This window comes from Ammodytes marinus (genome assembly GCF_949987685.1).
Source record: "Ammodytes marinus genome assembly, contig: scaffold_120, whole genome shotgun sequence".
Lineage (NCBI taxonomy): Eukaryota > Metazoa > Chordata > Actinopteri > Uranoscopiformes > Ammodytidae > Ammodytes > Ammodytes marinus.
Window position 1 is genome coordinate 100,001 of NW_027648182.1, and position 24,291 is coordinate 124,291.

Here is a 24,291-nt window from a genome sequence, read left to right on the forward strand (position 1 = left end):
TACTGAAGTTGATAGAATGAAAAAAAAATAGAATGAAGGAAGCGCTCCTTGAAAAACACAAAGCAGGTGGACGGCAACAATGTAGCGTGCTTTGAAATCCATTTCCTCTCGTGTGAACAATAAAGTTGTAGAGCATTAGTAGCCTTGAGAAAGACTGCAAAATATTCTAAAGGTATTTCTGGTGGAAAATAGTGTTCCAAAAAAATATGACACGCTGAAATTTGATTGGCTGTTTATGGCCAGCGGCACGTCCTGTTTGCTCGTCATGTCAATAAAGAAATGAATGACCTTCCTAGTCACCATTGGTTGCAGTAACAAAGGCTACGTCATGAAAGGCTATGTCATAAAGGCTTATAGTCAATGATAGTGTTTGAGTCACTCGCTCGTTTGAATGGATCGTAAAATGCTAATTTCAAGGGAATAGGGGTGGAGTGGGAAATGCCTTTTGTCCAATCAGCATATGAGTAAAACATGACATCATAGCGGATATGCATGATGTCACAGTCATTGTATTCATTGAGCTAACTGACCTTGTATTTTTTTAAGATTGTTTGATTGTTTTAGCCAAAAAAGGGTGTGTGTCTTTGTCCTATCCATGCAATAAACATAGTTCTTCCTTAAATAATTGTAAGGCGATATTACTCCAGCATTTTGTAAAAATCTGTGTAAGGATTTTTTAGAATAGTCTGATGATTATCTGGATAGTATCGTCAATCGCAATATTTTGGACCAGGATAATCGCAACATCACATTTTTCATATCGTCCGATGCATAATTGTAAACAGCAATACCATGTCGATAACTAACTACTATATAACTAATCATTTTACATGTATATCAGCTGCCATCCTTTAAAGCTAGTGTATGGTGTTTTTTACTTGAAAAAATATTCTGGCACACAAGCAGTGATTTGTCTTAAATAGTAAAAAAAATTAAAAATAAAATGTGTATAGCAACGACCTGCCAATTTTTCGAGCAAAACATTTAAGACTTCATAACAGGCTATAAAGCTCTCTACCGCTAAAGGACAATTTCTTGTAACAAATAAATATTCTCACAATTTTCCCTGGATACTTGCCACCCGTACCTCATGTAAATGAGCGACTCTTTCAATGCATGGAAAGAGCTTAGTCACACTATTGCTTTGCAGAGGGAGAGAGAGCATCTTCTGCCTGATCAAGCCCTAATCTCTGCTAAGTGCACTGCAGAAACCACAAGTGATTACTCAACACTACAGACACTAATCTTGTTGATGGACCACTTCTGAAAGGTTAGGACAATCAAGTGCTCCTTCTGTGGGTGTCCCAGTACAGACATGGACAATGTGAGCTGTAAATAGTGATTTTCAAAGTTGTCCTATAAATGGGCTTTTTATGAAGGAAACTATAAATGTCAACACGAGCAGAGTATTAAATTAAAGTGGTTGATCGGGAAATATATAAAAAAAAAGACTGTGTGTGTGTGTGTGTGTGTGAGAGTGAGTGAGTGAGTGAGTGAGTGAGTGAGTGAGTGAGTGAGTGAGTGAGTGAGTGAGTGAGTGAGTGAGTGAGTGAGTGAGTGAGTGAGTGAGTGAGTGAGTGAGTGAGTGAGTGAGTGAGTGAGTGAGTGAGTGAGTGAGTGAGTGAGTGAGTGAGTGAGTGAGTGAGTGGGTGTGTGTCAGCAGCTTTTGTGAAAAGTGAATCACAAATCTCGTGTTGAAACCTGGAACCTAATGTTCTCGGCGTAGGGGGAAAAAAAAACCCCGCCTGATTTATTTTTAGTCCGCTTCTTAGAATTAAATGGAAACTCTCTCCGCTACACACCTTTGAGCTTTACAAGTTGAGACAGTTAAAAGTCCATTTCATGAGCAGGTATATCAATCCTGTTTTGTAGAGATTATAAATTTGGCCGCTGGTAAATGTAGAAAAAAAAAAACTTGCTTTGACAAGTATTAATTGAGATGTTTCTGTTGGCACATTTGAGGTTTTGTGTGCCCATCTGTGAAAGCAAGTGCACAGAAAAGACTACAGTTTTCTTCAGTCAGAGCTAGAGAACGCTATTGTTAACAGTGCAGGTTATCATTACATTACGTATAGAAAAAATATTAAATTATGCTTTCACTAATGCTGGTTCTTCACAAGGCTAGATTGACGACTACATGAACCAATCAGAAGCTGATTTCCACTATAAGGGATGAACGTTAGGTCAGAGCGCAGGTCCTGATTGGCCCGGTCATTTTCTGACAGGTCCAGACTAATACTATGTGGAAAGGAAACAAATGAAAAGCTTGAGTGTGTGTGTGTGCGTGCGTGCGTGCGTGCGTGCGTGCGTGCGTGTGCGCGCGCGCGTGTGCGTGTGTGTACACGAGTACAGTACGTGCAGGGGACATACAGTACATGACATGACTGTGTCAACATATCAAGACTGGTTCCATACATGTTGGTGCAGTAACCCATGATTATACATTTAGATTTCTCACTATCACTGATATGCATTATGGGGCTGTAAGCACGGCTATTATTAGGTTGTGTACAGTCATCAATTTGAGGTATTTATGTCAGAAATGTTAAGTTGTACATTTCCCCTCTTCCCTTGTCTGTAGAGTGAATCATACCCATGACTCATTTTGAATATTAAAAAGTATGACAGTAAGTAGTGCCAAAGATATACACAGACAGCTCTATTTAAAACAAGGCTCCATGCCAGCTCAGTCACAAAAAAAACAAATGCTATCAATAGATGTAATGGATAAATGCAGGGAGCTTGTTCAGGTTTCAAAGACAGTTGCAGCCAAACTGAAGACTAAATCGGCATCACAGTTAATTTCAACGTCAATACAGCCAGATTGTGTGTGTGTGTGTGTGTGTGTGTGTGTGTGTTTCAACTGTCGAATTTAATTTAATAAAACGCAGAGAAACACTTGGCATGGGTTCAAGATGCAATAGATATGGCAGAAAGGCTTGTTCAGATGTTTTACCTTGTTTTTATTGTTATATTTATAGCTTCCTCTGCCTGAAACAGGAGATAAATCTTTGAGCTTTTTCTACTCTAGCTGAGGCAAGCGACTGGAGCAGAGGTCAAACCAGTAAGACAGATGAAAACAAGAGATTGTCTGGGGGGCCATTAAAGGAAAATTGCTGAGGTGGGACACAACCATTCATGTCCTGTGTGTGTGTGTGTGTGTGTGTGTGTGTGTGTGTGTGTGTGTGTGTGTGTGTGTGTGTGTGTGTGTGTGTGTGTGTATATACACAGTACGTGCAGGGGACATACAGTACAATATATGACTCTGTCAACATATCAAGGCTAAAATACTGATCTAGAGCAGTGGTCTGAGCTCCAGAAACAACCACTTAAAGGTTTAGTACGCCATTCTGGAAAACACATGTTGTCAAAATCTGTGAATATCTCCACACGATCAGCTACCTGTGTAGGCGGGATTTTTTTTTAGTTTAATTACACAGCCTAGGCTCTGTAAACTGGTATCTAAATCTGCGCCGGAGCAAGCAACATGCCCAATTACAGAGCCTAGAATGTGTACTAACACTGAATATTGTCAGTGCACACACAGTACGAACAGGTAGCGGATCGTGAGGAGATATTCACTGATTTTGAGAAAAAGTGATTTTGACAACAAGCGTTCTCCAGAATCGCTGACTCCACCTTTAAGGACCCACAACCATATAAACATTGCGTTCTAAGGGGCTGAGGTCAAAGTCAGTTCTGAGATATGCAAGACATACATCAGAATCGAAATGCTGTTTATCATAAGATACATTATAAATACAAGTAGTGGTATTTTCTGTGCAATATAAAACAGTATGTATAAAATAGAATAGCAAGTAAAAAGTAGATACGTGAAATTGAAATGTGCAATGTGATGAAATATATTTACAAAGTGCAATATATTTTTTAGGAGAAGACAACATTTTTCACACATTTTTCAGCTTTTCTCTGGACATTCTTTGCTCTCTGTCATTGCTGTGTGTTCCAGTGGCCACAGAGTGAATGTGCACTGTGTGACGGAGGCGTGCGGAGAATGTGGTCGGGCCAAATTCTTATGTTAGCACAATTACACACAAGCTATTGTTGTCTCAAGTAAAAAAAAAAACGCTTCCTGGAAATCCCAGCAAGTGGCGGCGGTCTCCACATGCGAGGCACTATTCATGTAGCCATGTCTGCATTGGTGCTAAACCTCTGCTCTTAGGAGGGTTGTTTAGGAGGGACACTTAGGGGATAAATATGCATTTGGAAGACCTGAACATTGCATCTTTTGATTCATAACATAAAAAAAAATGCATTGTCCAAAATCTGTTCTGTGAAAACTCTAATGTGTTGTAAAAATTAAATACAGATTTGAACTATGGCTTTATCCAACATCTACATTGTTGGTTCGTAAAGGCCCTGGAGACCCAAATTCACTACATCCTTGTAACTATGTTATTTGGGGGGGGGGGGGTAAAACATATTTACGAATAATCAGTTAGATTTGGCCAATGTTTCCATACAGTATTTAATCCCTCAAAAAAAAATTGCAAAATCTAAAATAATTGTTTTAATGTAAGCAACTTGCAAAGTTCCATGAAGAAATGTATTGTTTAAAAGGTTGTCCCTTTCACCTGCAGTGTCTCGCCTTAAATCACTTAGCACCAAATGTTTTGACATCTTCCGTTGACCTACAGCGAGGTCAGTTCTGCTCTGCTGCACCTGTCATGTTAAGCTGCACTAGGCCATTTCAGCCTCAGGAAAACATATGGACAAACCACACACTGCATACTAATTAATAATCAACCAGGACATATTTAAAATACAGTCACAGCAAAGACACACAAACTATAACTCAACACTTATAAGAGAATACTTCCCCCATACGGAACTGACATTCTATGATTATAAAATCACTCTTATAATATAATGAATGAGGTTGTTCTTCCCTCAATCTTCCCTCAGTCTTCCCTTGGTCCAGCTGTCCTGTTAATCCTAACCCTACATTTTTACTAGTGTGACGTCACGCATGGGAAAATGTAGGGTTAGGCCAGTGAGACCATAAAACACTCTTTCTGCCTTTTCTCAGGCTAGGATGAACCGATTTCTAAAGTGTTTGCACATTTGCACTACATAGGATCTCAGAGTTCAACACACCTTCATATTTCCACCGGTGAAGTAGGTCTTTAACCAGCAAGTTAAGGCAAGTGTGAAGGAGGATAGAGAAAGCTTGGCAACATTGATAAATCCAAAAGCTTTTTCGATAAGTGATTGTTTTACTGATTTACCTGCCATCATCTTCTGAGCCTCATATGGTTCCATGTATCCGTCATTCTCAGTTGTTGTCACTTTCTCCTTAGTGGTCTGATTGCCTCCGGCCTGCTCCGCATCGAAAGGGTCCGCGTAGTCTTCAAGGATAATGAGCTGGAGAAAAAATGAATAAATTGAAATGGTGAGATGCAGGGAAGAAGGAGAGAAAACAAATAGCAAACAGTGGAATTCATTTTTCCACTACTACACAACATGGCAGAGCTGTATGACCAAGTACCAAGTGATACTGTGTAGTTACGTTAAGTTGCTTTACTTGTCAATTTTTACACAAGGCTACATTGAAATTTGTCTTTCCGCATATCCCCTCTCAAGACACCACACTTCAGAGGGGGTCAGAGCGCAGGGTCAGCCATAGTACAGCGCCCCTGGAGCAGTTTTGGGGTTAAGTGTCTTGCTCAAGGACACAATGGCAGAGATGCCGTGGGCACTGTAGATGTAACGCCAGCCACCACTAGTTTTACAAATAACACCCTCCTGTCCAGTGCTGGGGATCGAACCAGCAACCTCATGGTTACTGGCCCATTCCTCTAGGCCATCCTACCACCAGCACACCTGGAGCAGTTTGGGGTACAGACACTGGTACAGATGGTGGGCACCGTATATGTGATACCAGCCACCACTAGTATTAAAACTAACACCCTCCTGTCTGGTGCCTTGACCTCATGGTTACTGGTCGGCCCCTCTTTCCTCCATGCCATCCTACCACCCATATGTCATATACAGAGAAAAAAGTAAAAATAGCCTGAAATTCATTTTTGCGCTCCGTTGAACACTACAACATGGGTTTTCGGTGTCAGCAGACATTGTATGACAGATACTGCTGGGGTTTGGGACAGTAACCAAAGCGATATCCAGTGAGGCGCGGGTAGCCGGGAGATAAGGGTTGGAAAATAGAAAACAACATAAATAACAGCCCGCAATCTGTATGCCTGGGCACACCACCACCACCACAATAGCCTAGAAGCTTTTTAGCCCTTAACAGCATGCTTCTGTGCTACTTGCTGGTTCGAGGCCCTAATTATATGATAGCCCAGTGACAGGCCTACACTTAAAAAAAAAGAGGGAAAAAATGGCCATGACTTTTTTCTTTAAGAGGAACAATTTGGCAGATTTATGCCGCGACTTGGCAGGGAGCCACGGCTAATTGCAGTCTTGCTCTATTTTTTTTTTTTTTTTTAGCCGAACATTTTGTGCAGTAAGTAAGACGGCAATTAGGTGGACGTCCCAGCCCGAGACACAGAAATACAACAGGAACCTTGAGGGAGAGAGAGAGAAAAAAAAAAAGCCATGTCTGTAGTATATACGGGATATTTGTTTCCTTGAAATGTTTGCGTTATCTACACCAGGACGGTGACACAAGATCTCCACCGGCTTTGAAATGAAATAAAGTCCCATCTGAACCATCTGTCAGCGTGGACATTGGATCTAATGAAGGAGGGGTGGGGTGAGGGAAGGGGCTTCTTGGGGCCAGCTGTTTTGAAAATTGACTTGTTTCTGCTTTATTGAGGCTCCTGTCAGTCTATAGTCCTGCCAATCAGTTTGCTGAAGACAAGGGTACTGGATGTTCTGTAACTGGGAAACATTTTACTGCATTCCAATCTCTCTACCTCCCTGATATTTAGTATGGTAGAAATAAATGTAGGATGTCCGAATACATGTGGTTAGAAACAGTATGCTAAGAAATACCCAAATGCCCTACTAAATTTTTTGGTGTGGAAATCAGCACGCTATTGGGCGATTCTGACCCACAATCCACTGCACAACGGAAATTGCGTCACATTAACTGAACCTCCGAGTGAAAAAACAACCAGCGATGCAACAGAAGAGGCAAGTTCAAGGTGCGATGTTATGATGAAATAAATAAGTTAAAAGTATGTCCCAATTGTAGCCTACTGCATGCTAACTAAATGCTATAGTAGTGTAAAAAGAAAAGAGTTTGTGATTTGGAACGCAGGGATTATTGGAAGGGCTTTCAAACAAATAAGGAAACTCTTATGCATACACCTAAGTAAGCATGACACGGCTGGCACGGCAACCGATGACTCATTGAAACAGGAAGGGATTTGGTCTCATTATAAACTAGCTCATCACTCATCAGGTGCATGGGTACGTCTGGGCGGGTCAATTTACAACCACCGTCCATCTTTGGCACCCACAAGCAAAATCCTTTACCAGGCCACCCTTGAGAGAACCACACACACACACACACACACACACACACACACACACACACACACACACACACACACACACACACACACACACACACACACACACACACACACACACACACACACACACACACACACACACACACACACACACACACACACACACACACACAGGTTTGTATGACTATACTTGTGAGGACATTCATTGACACATAATGCATTATCTAGCCCCTTACCCTTACCATCAAACTAAATGCCTAACCCCAATCCTTACATTAACCCTAGCCTGACATAAACCTAATTCATACCTGAACCTTAAATCCTAGTCTTAACCCTAAAACGAACCTTAAAAGGCCTGTACGGTACGAAAGAGAACCGCCCAAAATGTCCTCACTTTCCAAATATGTCCTCACTTTTAAAACTGAAATTGGTTCCCACCAAAAATAGTTGTACAAGTTCACACACACACACACACACACACACACACACACACACACACACACACACACACACACACACACACACACACACACACACACACACACACACACACACACACACACACACACACACACACACACACACACACACACACACACACACACACACACACACACACACACACACACACACACACACACACACACACCTGCCAAGACTCAAGGAAGCGAGCAATATGTACAGACATATCCTTGAAACTCTGGGATTTCTCTTCAGTTCGGAAAGCACCTACCTTTCTAACAGTACTACTTAGCGAGGTCAAGTGTTGGTTAAGACAGTAAATTCAAGATGTTTCAAAGTGTTAAATGCTAGACAGTTCACCAGCGATAATTTGTAAACCACTTAGTGACAGGGAAATGCTGCAGGTAAAATTCCTTCACAGATCATCTCACACTACACAAGGATTATACAAGTAGCATGAATGTGTTCTGTAGCAGCTATTGTGTGTTAAAGCTGGGGTATATGATTTGGGGAAAAATGGCAGTTGGGATAGAGATTCGAATCCAAATACCTCAACCGCTCCACTTGTTCTCTTTGGTCCCTCCCCTATGGTCCCTCCCTGACACGCTCTACACCAACAAAGTCATGCCAAAGTGAATGGACAGTCCCAACAACCAGTAAGAACAGAGAATCATCACCTGGCTCTGATTTGTCAAAGTTTCAGCTCATGTTAACTTTGACCAATCAGAAATCACATACGCCAGCTTTAAATCCACCATCTTTAATATCCCTGCTCCATCTGTTTTGGGGAAAAACTTTTTGCCACAACATAATTATGGGTTCCTTGAAATGTTTTGCTTCTGTAGAATTCAGAAAACATCCAAAACAAACATTGTCCTGGTTTGTTTTTGTGCCAAACAGTGTTTTGCATATTTTGCTCACAACACAAGTTTAACTAAAATTCAGATATGCAATACCATCTTTGAAGAGCCCAAAAAAAACAACTCGCAAATGATGAATTAAAGCCAGAGTATCATTACCATCTAGCTCCCTTGTTGCTTAGGAACTAAGCCATTGGTTATCATAGGCAATGCCACACACCTACCTCATACACACAGTCAAGAATAAGTAACCCTTGCAAAAAAATATATTTGATTCACCTAAATAGGAGGGATAAAGGCCAGATCCCATTTGACTGTGGTCCACGTAATGTAACATAGTGGCTTGAGGTTGAGAGTCCATAGCCCACAAATGAGATAAAATGCTCCAAGTGCTGTATCTTACATTTTGCTGGGTACATTTTTTGCTTTAGTTGACAGCGATATTTTATACATCCGCCCACAGTTAGAACAAAGGGTTTAAGATTTCAGCTAAAGCCTACACACCTTAAACCTTAATACCAGCTCACCACTGTGTGCACCTTTCTTTTGACATAATAAGCCGAAAGGATGTCTGGGCATGTTGCAGGAAATAATGGCAGTCATTCATTGAGCTGTGTGTGTGTGCATGTGTGTGTGTGTCTGTGTGCTTGTGTGTGTGTGTGTGTATATGTGTCTGTGTGTGGATGTGGAGCCGCTCCAAACACATTACATCATCCTTTTTGCCTTTTTCCTGTTGACATAATGGGGGACAAATAAAAAGGGCGGGGAAATGGGTTTGTGATGAAAATTTCCGATAGCATCAGACGGAGTGATGTCTGGGGGATTAAATGCAATCAAGGACGAAAAACCAAAGCGTGGGTTAGGGCCTCAAAAGCTACGTATAGTTGCTTTGCTATTGAAGCTGATATGCAGAATCCTTGCTTTCGGAACATAGTTAAAGGCCTACTTCACCGGTTGGAATATGAAGGTGTATTGAACTCGGAGATCCTATTTAGTATAAATGGGCAAAAAAAATTGAAATCGGATCATCTTAGCCTGAGAAAAGGCAGAAAGAGCGTTTTATGGTCTCACTGTCTAACCCTACAGTTTCCTTACTGTGACATCACAGTAAGGGTTAGGATTAGCAGGCCAGCTGGGCCAAGGGAAGACTAAGGAAAGACTGAGGGAAGAAAAACCTCATTCATTATGTTATAATAGTTATTTTATAATGATAGAACGCTGGTTCCGTATGGGTGAAATATCCCTTTAATATTGATGGCTTGTAATGTTGGTTTGGTCATGTCTAGAGTAGCAAGGCAATGCAGGGAATATAAGGTAAAACACTGTACTCATCTTTTAGCCGTCCTAAACAATCAAAATCAAGCTAAATCAAAAGTGTAATAGGCCTGCTGCTGCTGCTATGAAAAAAAAACTGTCTCAAGTGGCTCTCGGTTGTTCTGCTCTTTTAACAATGTTTAGAGGCTGAGCTTGTATCATGAATAGATATTTCCACCAACTAATTCACTCCTAATTTGAATTTTAAACACAAAGGAAAGTATGTACAATCAAGATTCATCACTTCAAATGATGTCTAATTGAAGGAATATGTCTGCAGCTGTTAACACAAGATCTCAATTATGGCTAAAATATACCTTAATAGGATTGCAACATTTAGTCATCAAAAAGCTAACTTTACTAACAAAAACAGATCTACATTTTACAGGCATGATGTGTATATTTAGCTTCCAGTTATACAGAACACCTGGCTAATGTTCTTTACCCAGTCAGAAGCGACATCCCGACAGTTTCCTTTCCCATCAAAAGCAAATATTAACTTGATTACAAACCATTTACCAGTATGACTACATAAGGAACAAAAATGAGAATAAAACAAGGTTGGTCAAGGTAGAATGAAGTTCACTTTCATTTTGAAATAGTGGGGAAAAAACCAAGTGGAGAAATGCAGATGACTCAAAAGGAGGAGTTTGTTTTAAAGAAGTATTTCCTTATCAAGGGGGAATTTTCCACTCCACCCTGTGTGTCATATACATACCTTTGCTCACCCATTAAAAAGCCTAGTTAACAGGTGTGTAAACAAACCACCTTAGATAGCAACATGTCTGTTTACAGAGCCTAGGCTGAGTATAACACCTGTTTTTTTTCCCGTGAACACAAACAGTATGGACATGTAGCGGAACCAGGGCTGCCTTTACCTGCCACTAGGCCCCGGGCTGAGAGGTTTCGTAGGCCCCCCCGGGCGGCGGTCTTACAATACAGATGCGTTAAAGCCATGTTTGTCTACACCACAATATCTCTATTGATGAAATACAAAATCACTTAAGGTAACATGTACTTAAACCCCCTCCTGGTCTAATGACTTTTAATAACCAGACACACGTGGTTGGTTACAGTGTTTTTCCAAGTTATTGAGGAGACAGCGGTGGGGACCCAGGACCTTCTAGGGGGGTCCGGGGGCATGCCCCACCGGAAGAAAAATGTGAACCTTTTAAAGTAAAATGCATCAATCTGGTGCACTTTGAGAAGAAAACTAAGTCTAAATCAACTGTGTCCTATGTGAGCTATTTTCTGGAATCATTTAGAGACACAGAAATACCAAAAAGCAGAAACAAAAATATACAGGTTTAAAAAAATCCAGTCAGTCAGCATTCCAATTTTTTTAAATAATCCCTTATCCTAAAGCTAGTTTTCTCTTTGAATTCTTTGTTTTGTTTTTAATGGCTCAACTCAATATAGGCTCTTGATCTGCGTTGCCCCGAACAATGTTAATTAAACAAAAATAACAAATGTACTGGTGAATGATAGGCCCCTTGATCTTCATAGGCCAAAAATAATGTGATTTTTATTTTTTTCCTTTTTCTTTACTGGTTCATGATGGGCCCCTGATCTCTGTTAGCCCCCCCTACGAAGATTAGGGGCCTATCATGAGCCAGTCAATAATTTATTGTTTTTAATGACAATGTTCGGGGCCTTCTTAGATCAGGGGCCTATATTAACACAGTAAAAAAATATATATTTTTTTTTTTTTTTTTTTTTTTTTGAGAGGCCCCTGATCTTCGTAGGCCCTGGGGCTTCAGCCCAGGTAAGCCCGTGCATAAAGGCGGCCCTGAGCGGAACGTGAGGCGAAACTCCACCTTTAATGTGTACATCTCCATTTATCTACAGTAGTGTGACCCATTAGCAGGGCAACACTGTTATTAAATGTCAGCCTACATAGATTCTTCCTGGGCATGTGGGGATTTGAAGCTACTGCAATCTAGTTAATGTTCGGGTGTAGGAGATGGTTGTTAATACATCCAAACTGTTCCTATGTGCCTCACTGTCCCACAGCAATGATGACTACTTGACAGCAGGAGGAGCTTGAGGGGTGTGGAGAGGAGATGGAGAGGGAGAGAGAGAGGAGAGGAGAGGAGAGGAGAGGAGAGGAGAGGAGAGGAGAGGAGAGGAGAGGAGAGGAGAGGAGAGGAGAGGAGAGGAGAGGAGAGGAGAGGAGAGGAGAGGAGGAGAGGAGAGGAGTGTGAGTGAGTGAGTGAGTGAGTGAGTGAGTGAGTGAGTGAGTGAGTGAGTGAGTGAGTGAGTGAGTGAGTGAGTGAGTGAGTGAGTGAGTGAGTGAGTGAGTGAGTGGATGGAGAAGAGAAGAGAAGAGAAGAGAAGAGAAGAGAAGAGAAGAGAAGAGAAGAGAAGAGAAGAGAAGAGAAGAGAAGAGAAGAGAAGAGAAGAGAAGAGAAGAGAAGAGAAGAGAAGAGAAGAGAAGAGAAGAGAAGAGAGAGAGGGTGCTAGAGTGCGCTGGCGTCACCCAGGGGAACCCACCATCTGCCTTGTGGCATGCCAGGGTGTGTCAGGACCACAGCCAACACACACTTGTCATGAAAGCAGAAAGCAGAATTCCCCACTCAGCATAAGACTGCAGTGATTCAATATATGAGGTTGTTGCTTAGCCGCATTCACAGTAAAACTAATATGAATCTCTGTCAATGTCCCCTCACAGGCTTAGGCCATGTCCCTACAGTGGCCGGGTCCTTTGTATAAAAGGTACCAAAGATGAGTGGAGCAGATCTGGTACCATGTAAAAGGTGACAGTATATTGGCATTATATTTTTGTCAATTCTCCAATAATGTTATATTCGCACAGCAGTCTTTGTTTTCCTTTTCGTAACTTGTTTCATATTATGTGTTCATTTTTCCATTAAAAAAAAACATGGAAAATTGATAACAATGTTCAGATCGTTGGCCATGTCTTACACCTGCTACACAGAGCAACAGAATGTTTGAAATGCACCGCGGCTCTCAGGCATTGAGACAGACTTCAAATCAGTGGGAACATTAGCGGAGGAGGGAGATGACAACCGCCACCTGCCACTTTGGCCCAATGTGCGACAAATGTTAGAGGTTTTACGGAACAGACATTTTGACAAGGCTTCAGTCTTTAAGCACAATTGAGGAAATGTGGAGCACAATTCTCCAAATGCAGTGATAAAGGTAGAGTGTGTATCATCTAGTGGTGAAAGTTCTAGCAACGCTCCCTAGATGTATTTAGTTTATTATATAGGTCTTCTTCTTGGTCTTCCAACAGGTGCATTTCCCCAGGACGCCCACTATATATAAAAATGTGTAAGACCGTTAAGTTTGTCCGTTCTGTGCTACTGTAGAAACATGGTGATGCAACACGGCCGTGTGCTCTGCTCCTATATGTAGACATAAAACGCTCATTCTAAAAAGGTAATGAATTTTTATTTTTTTTCGAGCTATTATACACTAATTAAAACCTACTGATGAATATTATATTCCATGTTTACCAGGTCTATTCTGAAAAACACCAATACATTCTACACACTGTGCCTGCCTGTCTTATCAGATAATCACGAGCAAAATAATAAAACATTTCTAAAATGTCATTAGTTGAAATTTGAGCACAGCTGGAAATGTGGTTACAATAATTACAAAAATCGTCTTCCAGTGCTATACATTTCTCTGCAAAATGCAATTTAAAAACAGAAGACCAAAAATAAAAAGGCCAATATCGCTCCTGTTGAATGCAGTGCAGACACGGGATATGATATGGATGTCAACGGCTGGTCCAGGAAGGATTGAATGTATCAGGAGGCTAGTCAAGGTTGAAGCCCCTAGGACACAGCCACACAAGTCAGTGTGTGTCTGTGTGTGTGTGTGTGTGTGTGTGTGTGTGTGTGTGTGTGTGTGTGTGTGTGTGTGTGTGTGTGTGTGTGTGTGTGTCAGTGTGTGTGTGTGAAAGTGTGTGTGTGTGTGTCAGCCACACAAGTGAGCCGGCTGAAGGCTATAGAACGAGGGAGGAAGGAGAGGGGGAGAGAAAAGAAAGAAAAAGAAAATGGATTGACGTGCGTGATTTATGCCTCACGCCACCAGGGATTTCAGCCACTGATAACCTAATACAACTCAGTGCTTAGCGGCTCAATCGCATTACGGCCTTTCAAAAGGGGCTTTGGTTTTCGCTGCTATTGCTCTTTTGTTCATCAGTGGAACAATATAAAAGACATGCCGCTATTGTGAAGGACAGAAAGCTCCTTTAAGGTGAGCTATGGCGGGCGAAATAACATGTCTTCTTTCATACTAGTGTGAAAAAAAAGGTCAGAAATGTACATTTAGGTTTAATTTGACTAAAGCGTGTCTGTTTGTGTCTGTATATTTCCCCTGTACAACCATCTTTGTCTCAACTCTCAAATTTGCATACCGATTCAAAGAATTCTGAAGAAAACTGTAATACAAAACAAAAGTATTGTTTTAATGTATGTTGTCAACTGGCAAAGTGTCATAATGATAATAATAATAATAATAATATTAATAATAATAATAATAATAATAATAATAATAATAATAATAATAATAATAATAATAATAATAATAATAATAATAATAATAATAATAATAATAATAATAATAATAATAATAATAATAATAATAATAATAATAATAATAATAATAATAATAATAATAATAATAATAATAATAATAATATGTCTCATTGAGTGTGTTCTGTCAGATTGGATGGAAAATGTTAATATGTTCATGTAAAAGCCAAACTCAGCAGTGAGGTTGCCCCTGTAGATAGCTCCTCCATCTTAACTTCTACAAACACAGGCCTAACACAGTGTGTGTGTGTGTGTGTGTGTGTGTGTGTGTGTGTGTGTGTGTGTGTGTGTGTGTATATGTGTGTGTGTGTGTGTGTGTGTGTGTGTGCGTACTCATGTGGAGAGACTATCTGAGGCTATCTAAGGCCACAGAATTTCCAGCTTCAATCCACAACATACCCTCCTCACATCTAAACCTGTTGCCTTGTTTACAGCCTGAGTGCAGCTTGTGTTTTTCTGGCCTCCCAAAATCAAAGCACCCGTCCCAGTGGATCTCCTTGTGATGTTACGTCAAGCCCTACTTTCCTAATTGTGTCAGTCTTTTTCTTTTCTTATAGGAGACACTAAAGGTGCAGTCAGCAATTCTGGAGAACGCTTGCTGTCAAAATCACTTTGTCAAAATCAGTGAATATCTCCTGCAACGGGGCCCAGTATAGCTAGCATTATGCCTGTTTAGAGAGCCTAGGCTGTGTATTAACACTTTTTCAGCGCGCACACACAATACGGACAAAAAGTGGATCATGAGGAGATATTCACTGATTTAACATACACCACATTTTTAAAACAGTTCTCCCCTGTGTGTCAAGGTAGCAGCACCATTGGAGTGAATGGTATGATAACAGTTTGTATGATAGGCACACACACAACACTATATTATTATTTTCAAATTTAAAAAGCAAATTGGTGTTTTCATAATAATTGTGTTACTGTAGTGATGAGAGATTTTCAGTGTAGCCCGCGTTGAGGACAAGTCAACCCATTCACACGGGCTACGGGATTACCATATTTTACCAAAAAATTCCCCACATTCCATTGTAGCACCTGAATTGCTATCAACTCCCGCGCCGCCCCACTAACTGTATGTAGCGGGGAAACACACTGCCAATAAATCTATCAAGGGAGGGATGGGGGAAGAGAGAGGAAAAAGAAATTGGATTTTGTCAAGCGTGGCGTCAAGTACTTAATCTTAAATATCTGTCGCATATTAAGAGCACCTCCTTTTCATAGTGGTGGCGTCCCCCCTTGTTTCAAACCGGGGCCCTTAAGTGTGTGTGTGTGTGTGTGTGTGTGTGTGTGTGTGTGTGTGTGTGTGTGCACTGTGTTTCAATGAAGGAGGGGGTGTTACGGGACAAGTGGTTGTGGGTGCTTTTATGTGCTCCAATGCTTGCGGTGCTTAAGGAAAATGCAGTCATTCATCAGTAGAGGAGAGGCAGCCATAGTAGGAATGCATTGAAAAGCGACAAGTTTATACATTTAACTGATAGAAAATTGTGAACGCCACTATAGGTGATTTGAATGGATGAATGCGGCGTATGGTTTTTCCAACAAGCATTCGTTTGTTTGATGGACCCCAGTGGCATAGCACATCTCAGACTGCACATAGCCTTGGTATACAGTGGTGGCATGTAGATCATTTTCAGCAGCTTATGCAGAGCTTAGAAACATTGTAATGCAAAGCCATTCGAGTTGACCTATTGACTTTACACATACAACACACATGATGCTTGTCTGGCTAGGTCTCATAGGTATAACTTCAGCATAAAACAATCCTGGGTGAAAGGTTTTCTGCACCATTATTTGCAGAAGTGTATTGCTGTTAATTGGAGCAGGAATGCAACAAGTACATTTGGTTGACAATAGTGTACAGACACTTCAACATGTGTTAGTACTTTAAAGAAAGATATATATAATTTTTGTAATGACATCCTTTTGTGTTACTGTAAGAGAAATTACTGTAGATTTGATGCCATAAGTTACACGGCTACACATCCTTCAGCAGTGATTGAGCACACGTACACACACACACACACACACACACACACACGCACAGACACACACACACACACAGACACACACACACCTTAATTATGAGTGCATACGTGCAGTCCCTATATGCATATGTGTAAGTGTGTGTCTGCAGTAGATTATAGAATAGACATAACACATACTAGCTAAGAGCCACAGGATCCTGGCTTAAAAGTGCCATAAAAACCTCACAATGCGCTCATGATGACTCCACACTATGTTATATATATATATTACTGATGTTTGTGTGCTGCGCGGTATCAGCTATTCTCTGCATCTGGAAGCATTCCCATACAAACCCCATGATCAACAACAGGCTAAATCACTTTGAGCCAAAAAGAACCGGCTTCACCCCCTGACTGCCGTGCGAAAGCCGCCCCACATGGGTAAGAGTGCAAAGACATCTGAAGAACCAACACTTAATGTGGTCTGAATCTTTAAGGGAGGGGGGAGGGGGGGGGGGTGTATCGTAATGAATAAGTCTGCAGCCAGAAGTGACTTTGCGTTACTTTGAACGGCCCAGATGTTGTTGCCGGGGGAGACACATGTGCAACTGATGGCTGAGGATATTGATGTCAAAAAGGGGATGTGCTAATTCTGATACTCAAAACATAAACAAAAAAGTATGTCATCATCATCATACGCTTAGTAATGTAATAATTCATAACTTCCTAATGGTTGCTGGTATAGTCACTTCTGAGGGCTGACTGAGTAGTAAGAAAGTAATGCCGACGGGATGTATTTTTTCATAATGTGATGCTTCATTTTATTTATTTTTTATTTTATTTAACCTTTATTTCACCCATTGAGTTACAGTAACTCTTCTCACAGGGAGTCCTGGCCAAGACAGGCAGCAGAAAAGAAGTTGCAGAATTTGCACAAGGCCACACACACACACACACAAACAAAGTACACCACAATTGACACTATAATGCTAAAATTACACTTCATAACAGGCTATATAAAAACAAGCTAATACATACAGCTAAAAAAAACATATTAAAAATAAATAAAAGGCATCAGGTAATAAAAGGCATCAGGTAATCATTACGTCATACATGGTCTGAAGAGTCGTGGGCGTGCTTTTATCTTTCGTTGAATGATGGGTGTCGAGAACCGATTTTCTAAACTGGTACCAGTTACAAAAAATACCTATGAACTCCTTGAAGAACAACTCTGCTAATATGCAATGTTAATTTGTTATAACGGAGCAGCATTTTCAAATTTGTAACCGTCCCCTGATGACAATACATCTGCAATGTTAAGCTTTGATTGTGTTTGACATTGTTTAACGGCGTGTTTACTTTCTGCAGTGTGGGCTCACTTTTGATTTGCAGCTAAGAGCACAAGAAAACTCCATGAACACACACACACACAGACACACACACACACACACACACACACACACACACACACACACACACACACACGACAATGATAGGGCAAACACTGCAGCTTTAAAAAACCGGCAGCAATATAACTTCTAATTTCTGTCAAAAAGTCATCATAAAACAACTGTTGAATCTTTCATCTCATCAACTTGTTTTTTGCATCAAAGTATTGAGAGTAGTATCAATAAGACTCAAGATATATATCCGTATCGAAAAGCACTATCTGTTTTTATGTCTGATCAATTTATCCTACCCATCCCTACCAAGTCACTATTGTTTTTGCATATTTCCTTTGTAAGCATACACGCTAACAATGAATCACAGTGCGGACCAATTTAGGCTAAAAGCAAAGCCAAATGAATATACCTAGAAAAGAGCAGCGTTTGTTTACCTCAAGTGCAGTTTCTTCTTCATTGGTTTTGTGGACTGCTGTGGAGGCTTGTGACTGATTGTGAAAAGGCGGTTTCTTTATAGCACAACATAATGATTTGATTAGCTGTAGCTCGGCAGACTCCTAAGTAGCTAGGCCTTTAGAGGAGCACCATCACTCTTTACCAAGCTAACACACAGAAAGGCATATACGCTCGACCACGTTTCAGCAGTGATTGAACACACACACACACACACACACACACACACACACACACACACACACACACACACACACACACACACACACACACACACACACACACACACACACACACACACACACACACACACACACACACACACACACACACACACACACACACACACACACACACACACACACACACACACACACACACACACACACACACACACACACACACACACACACACACACACAAATAAAGTTTCATTAATGTCACGTTTGCATTGTGGGGGAAAATGCACTCCTGCGATTCCATTGTTTTTTGCGCCTGCCTAATCTGTTTGGGAGATATAGAAAGCCAACAGGGCTCAAGTCCCCACATACACACACACACACACACACGGGGCCTTCAATGACTTATAACCAGATTGTCCCGCGCTTCTTGGTGAACATGAATGTATCTTATTGATAGTAACAGCATTGTGTCAACAGGGAGGAACCATGTGATCATTTTGCCTTGAGGGAGTGTGTTTTCTTGGCGTGCCAGTGTGTTCCTTTTGAGAGGCAACTGTGGCCAAGTTATGTGAGGATGAGTGTGCACTACACACACACACACACCTTATTTATGAGTGCATACGTGCAGTGTCTATGCATATGTGTTAGTACGTGAGAAGGATGCACTGCGGTCCCTTAACTTAGCCTGCACTGACCTATGGGTCGAAAATACCTTAGAACTGTATATGCAGGCCCATGTACATGTGTGGCTTGTCCCACCTTTCTAAGCAGGATAGCAAAGTAGTGCCAAAGAGAGAGCCATACACCGCTGCATTCCAAATCACATACTTTTTCTTTTTACTTCACTACATACTAAAGTATAGAAGAGTTTTAGGGCCACAGGAGAGAAAAAAAAATTAGATGAAGATTTTTTCTGATTATGTCGAAAATGCTATTGGAGTTAGAGGGGCATTTATGTATGTTCAGCATACTACAATTGACGTGCATGTATTGGCACATCCTTAATCTTTTTCTGGCATACTAAATAGTAGGGGAAGTATGGGTATTGGAACGCAGGGTTAGCTTTGCTAGCCCCACCTTTATATAGCAAGTGTGCCAGTAGCAAAGTGCCAAAGAGAGAGAGAGAGAGAGAGGCTATATCAGTAAAGGGTGAGGGGGCAATCCCTTTAGCATGTTGACACAAAGCGCTCCCGGCAGCAGCTATGTGCCGTCAACATTTGTCACTATTTCCGACATCTAGATCGCTCATGTCCAAACGTTAACCCCGGTCATATTTTAACAGGCGAGGAGCAAGCCAGAATAACCCAGCCTACACACACACACACACACACACACACACACACACACACACACACACACACACACACACACACACACACACACACACACACACACACACACACACACACACACACACACACACACACACACACACACACACACACACACACACACACACACACACACACACACACACACACACACACACACACACACACACACACACACAACGTGACACACACACACACAGAGACAGACAGACACACGCACAAACACAGGCACGCACACACACAGAGAAACACACAACGTGACACACACACACACACACACACACGGAGCAGAGGGGCAGGCGCAGACTTGTCAAGTTAAAAAGGGAATGTCACCAAGCCGTAAACACTTCCTGTCAGGAAAGGAGCACTTCCTTAATCCTGGAGCAACCCAAAGCCGTTCCTGAGTTTCCACCAAACAACAGCAGACAGTCGCTTGTCCTTCTCAACCCGCGTTACCATCACAACAACAGCTCCGTGTGTGGCTGTCAAACATAATAAATGAATGAAATATTTATTCAAACGATTGAAATATTGATAAAAGAATAACAAAAGCTAAAAAATATATGATTAAAAAATGTAAAGGTAATTTCAGCACAATACATACATACTAGACCCGTTTGGAAAGGGATAGGGAGCAGCCATGGGCTTGTCAAGTGCTAACCCCACCCTTTACCATAAGCAAGTGCAAAATCCAATACAAATAAACCAAACAGACAATTTTTAAATTATACAAAAATACTGATCAAGCTATTGAGAAAAATAGAAAAAAAAAATAAAAAAGCAACATTATGTCCGTACTTTTCAAAGCTGTCAAAAGTGACCTGGTGTGAGTGAATCACAGATCAGATCACAGCAGCTTTACACAACACACACACACACAGCTGGACTTGGTCGCCTCATTTCTCATTCACAGAACAAACTGAAAATGAAATGAAAGTTTGGAATTCCCGCTAGGAAGAGAAATGGAAGTGTTGAGCTTCCTGGCGGGGAGCGGGATCACAGGGCAGCTCGGTTTGTGAGACGGAAGTCTGGATGCCTCCAGCCAGCAGTGTCACACACACACACACACACACACACACACACACACACACACACACACACACACACACACACACACACACACACACACACACACACACACACACACACACACACACACACACACACACACACACACACACACACACACACACACACACACACACACACACACACACACACACACACACACACACACACACACACACACACACACACACACGAGAAAAAGGCATAATCCGAAAATATATATATTATATGTATTTTACTGTATTTTTTTTTACTTTTTAAGATAGTTTTTTGTGGGCTGTTTTTAACCTTGTATTACTGTATTTTAGTGCAAAAATACATATTTGTTTTCAGCTGAAAATTGCATTTGTTCAGATTCTCAGATTCTCCCTCTGCGCCTCAGACGACAGGCAAGCTCAAGGCTCAATTTGTTTCATCAGTGTGTGACGAACACACACACTGTGAATGCACAAAACAAGCATGCCCACCAGGACTCCCTCTTTCTAACACACACACACACACACACACACACACACACACACACACACACACACACACACACACACAGTCATTACACAAAACAGAGCCATGTGTCGACCCCCCCAATGGCCGGAGTTGAAGAAAGAAAGAAAGAAAGAAAGAAAGAAAGAAAGAAAGAAAGAAAGAAAGAAATGATAGCAAATCTAGCAACAAACACAACAGACTCCATTGGGACTCTTTAAACTGGAGAGAGAACGCTCCCAGACGGGATGGGGAAAAAGGAAAATAAGCAAACAATGGCTAAAGGCCATCGTTTCCAACACCCAGAACTTACAAGCACATGTGTGTGTGTGTGGGAAAGTCTGTGTGTATATAAAACCTAACCATGCCCATTCATTACGCTCAATGACGCTGGTTTTTACTGCAAACCATCACGTAAATGTAATAGGATTTGTGGATTCACCAAAATGATATCTTGACGAAAAGCCCAATCTTCTGGTGCTCAATTGAATAACCAAAACATTATGGCTTCAAGCGTATCCTGCCCTAACAAGATGACTTCATCTTTAAGCAGAGGGGCAGGGCTTAATACACACACACACACACACACACACACACTTAGGCTCTGTGCTTCTTCCTTCCTTTCGAAATGCCCTTCCAGGATTCTTACTCAGGTCAAAGGAATCTGTTGTGCCACTGACTGTTGTGTTGTAGTCATGTAAAGTAAAGCATTTAAAGGTGCACTATGCAACTTTGGGTGTGTCAGAGAAGTGAACATTTTCTAAGGTATATTCTCATAACTGAATAAACAAACTTTCTACACGTGGAAAATGTGAACCCCTGGAACACTGTTTGAAGTTAGAAAGCTTCCTGAAAAGTTACTAGTGTTGTTGTTCACAGCAGCTGGGCCCACAGTTTGGTTTACATACATGTTCAAGTCTTAGTAAGAGGTGCCTCGAAATCATCTGGTTTTGATGTATGATGATATAAATTAATTAATACTAAGAATTGCATGTACAGGAGATATGTTTGGTAAACTAACTGCAAGCTCTGCAAATGTAAACAAATCAACCTCCTCTGAAACTGCATAGTGGACCTGTTTTTTGTTTTTTTAAGATTATTTTTTGGCATTTTCAAGATGTATTGACAGTACAGAGTTGAAATGGGGAGACAGAGAGGGAGGGGGGATGACCTGCAGTAAAGCTCCACGGGTCGAATTTGAACCCGCGACCACTGCAACGAAGGCTGGGCCAATTAAACAAGCAACTATATAATACTTTTGCCTTGAAAAGAACAAGTTGTTGCACTCATAGCAGTGGGTAATTCAAACCAACTATCTCATAGTCTTGAATGAGCTCGGGGGTGACTTTGAGATAAATGCCTCGGATGCTTAAAATAGTTGCAGGAAATGCACTGCATTCTTTGACACCTCGGCGAAGTGAGTGGGTCAGAACTGTAAAAACAAGAATGTCACAATCATGCCAACAGTATCACAGAGGCCTAGACTTTACTGTGATGAGTCATGAGTAGCCATAGTAACACACACACACACACACACCAATTTAAGTTTATTTTACAATTTATCTTAATAATCCAAATGATTATCTACTTACTAAATGATGTGACTCAGAATCTGCCCACCACCACTGACGGTAAGACATTTGTCACTGTGCTGAGCAAGAAAAACAACAGCTGCTAAATCCCAAGCCTTTTGCCCGACACGGCTTTCTCACCACTCTGTTAATTAATACAACCTGGGTATCACATCGTCACAGCGACCGAAACATGAATTTAAGGTACAGTGTGTAGAATTTATTGGCAACAGACTTGGTAGAAATTGAATATAATAGTATTAAGGATGTTTTAATTAGTGAATAATCACTTGAAAATAAAAGTGGTATGTTTCATTATTACCTTAGAATGAGTGTTTTATATATCTAGGAGTGGGACGCTGAGGCCGCCATGTTGCACTGCCATGTTTTTACAGTAGCACAGAACGGACAAACTTAACGGCCTTACACATATTTTATATATAGCAGGTGTCCACCAGAAATGCACCTGTTGGAAGACCAAGAAGAAAAAGTACTAAAGAATAAATAACTAGATACATCTGCACCTCATCACTTGATATTGTGGAAAGACTTGAGGCAGTGGTGGATGATGCCATCTTTAGTGACTAGCTTCTTGTCCTTGAAGGCCACTGTAGCTTCTGTAAATGTGCTGAAAGGGAGGGGTTAGCAAGGGAGCGTTGCAATCTAGAATCTCACCACTAGATCCCAATTAAATACTCTGATATTACACACTGTACCTTTAAAATGAATATATATATTACCCCCATTATGTATTAATTCTGCTCAAAGGTTTGAAAGTGTCATTTGAAATCATCCGAGTAAGAAAATGTCACGTTATGTCCAACACTATGACCTCCTTTCAGTCAAAGAGCAAAAAATTAAAAGTTTTTTTGTGTAACTGTAAAGAAGCAGCTAATGTTACACACTGTACCTTTAAAATGAATATACAGTATCACCAATATGTATTCATTCTGCTTGAAGGTTTGAAAGTGTCATTTGAACTCATACGAGTAAGAAAATGTCACATTATGCCAAAGAGCAAACATATAAAGGGTTGTGTGTAACTGTAAAGAAGCAGCTAGGCCATATCCTGACCTTCTATCTGCCATGTTATCAACCTGACCAGCCATCAGTCTGATACAGAAAGGCTAGAGAGGACTGGAGTTTAAAGGGGGCTGCTTGCTGCC

General features: G+C 41.0%; 1 protein-coding gene across 1 annotated transcript in view; it reads right to left on the reverse strand.

The window, feature by feature from the left end:
* The window catches only part of LOC307270948 (SH2 domain-containing adapter protein F-like), a gene marked incomplete at both ends in the record, with an annotated part of 95,888 nt that extends 90,503 nt beyond the window's left edge, over window positions 1–5,385 (reverse strand). The window contains one exon of the mRNA XM_080054837.1: window positions 5,250–5,385. Within this exon, the coding sequence (XP_079910963.1) occupies window positions 5,250–5,385 (136 nt within the window). The remainder of the gene's footprint in view (window positions 1–5,249) is intronic.
* Between the last annotated feature and the right edge of the window lie 18,906 nt (window positions 5,386–24,291).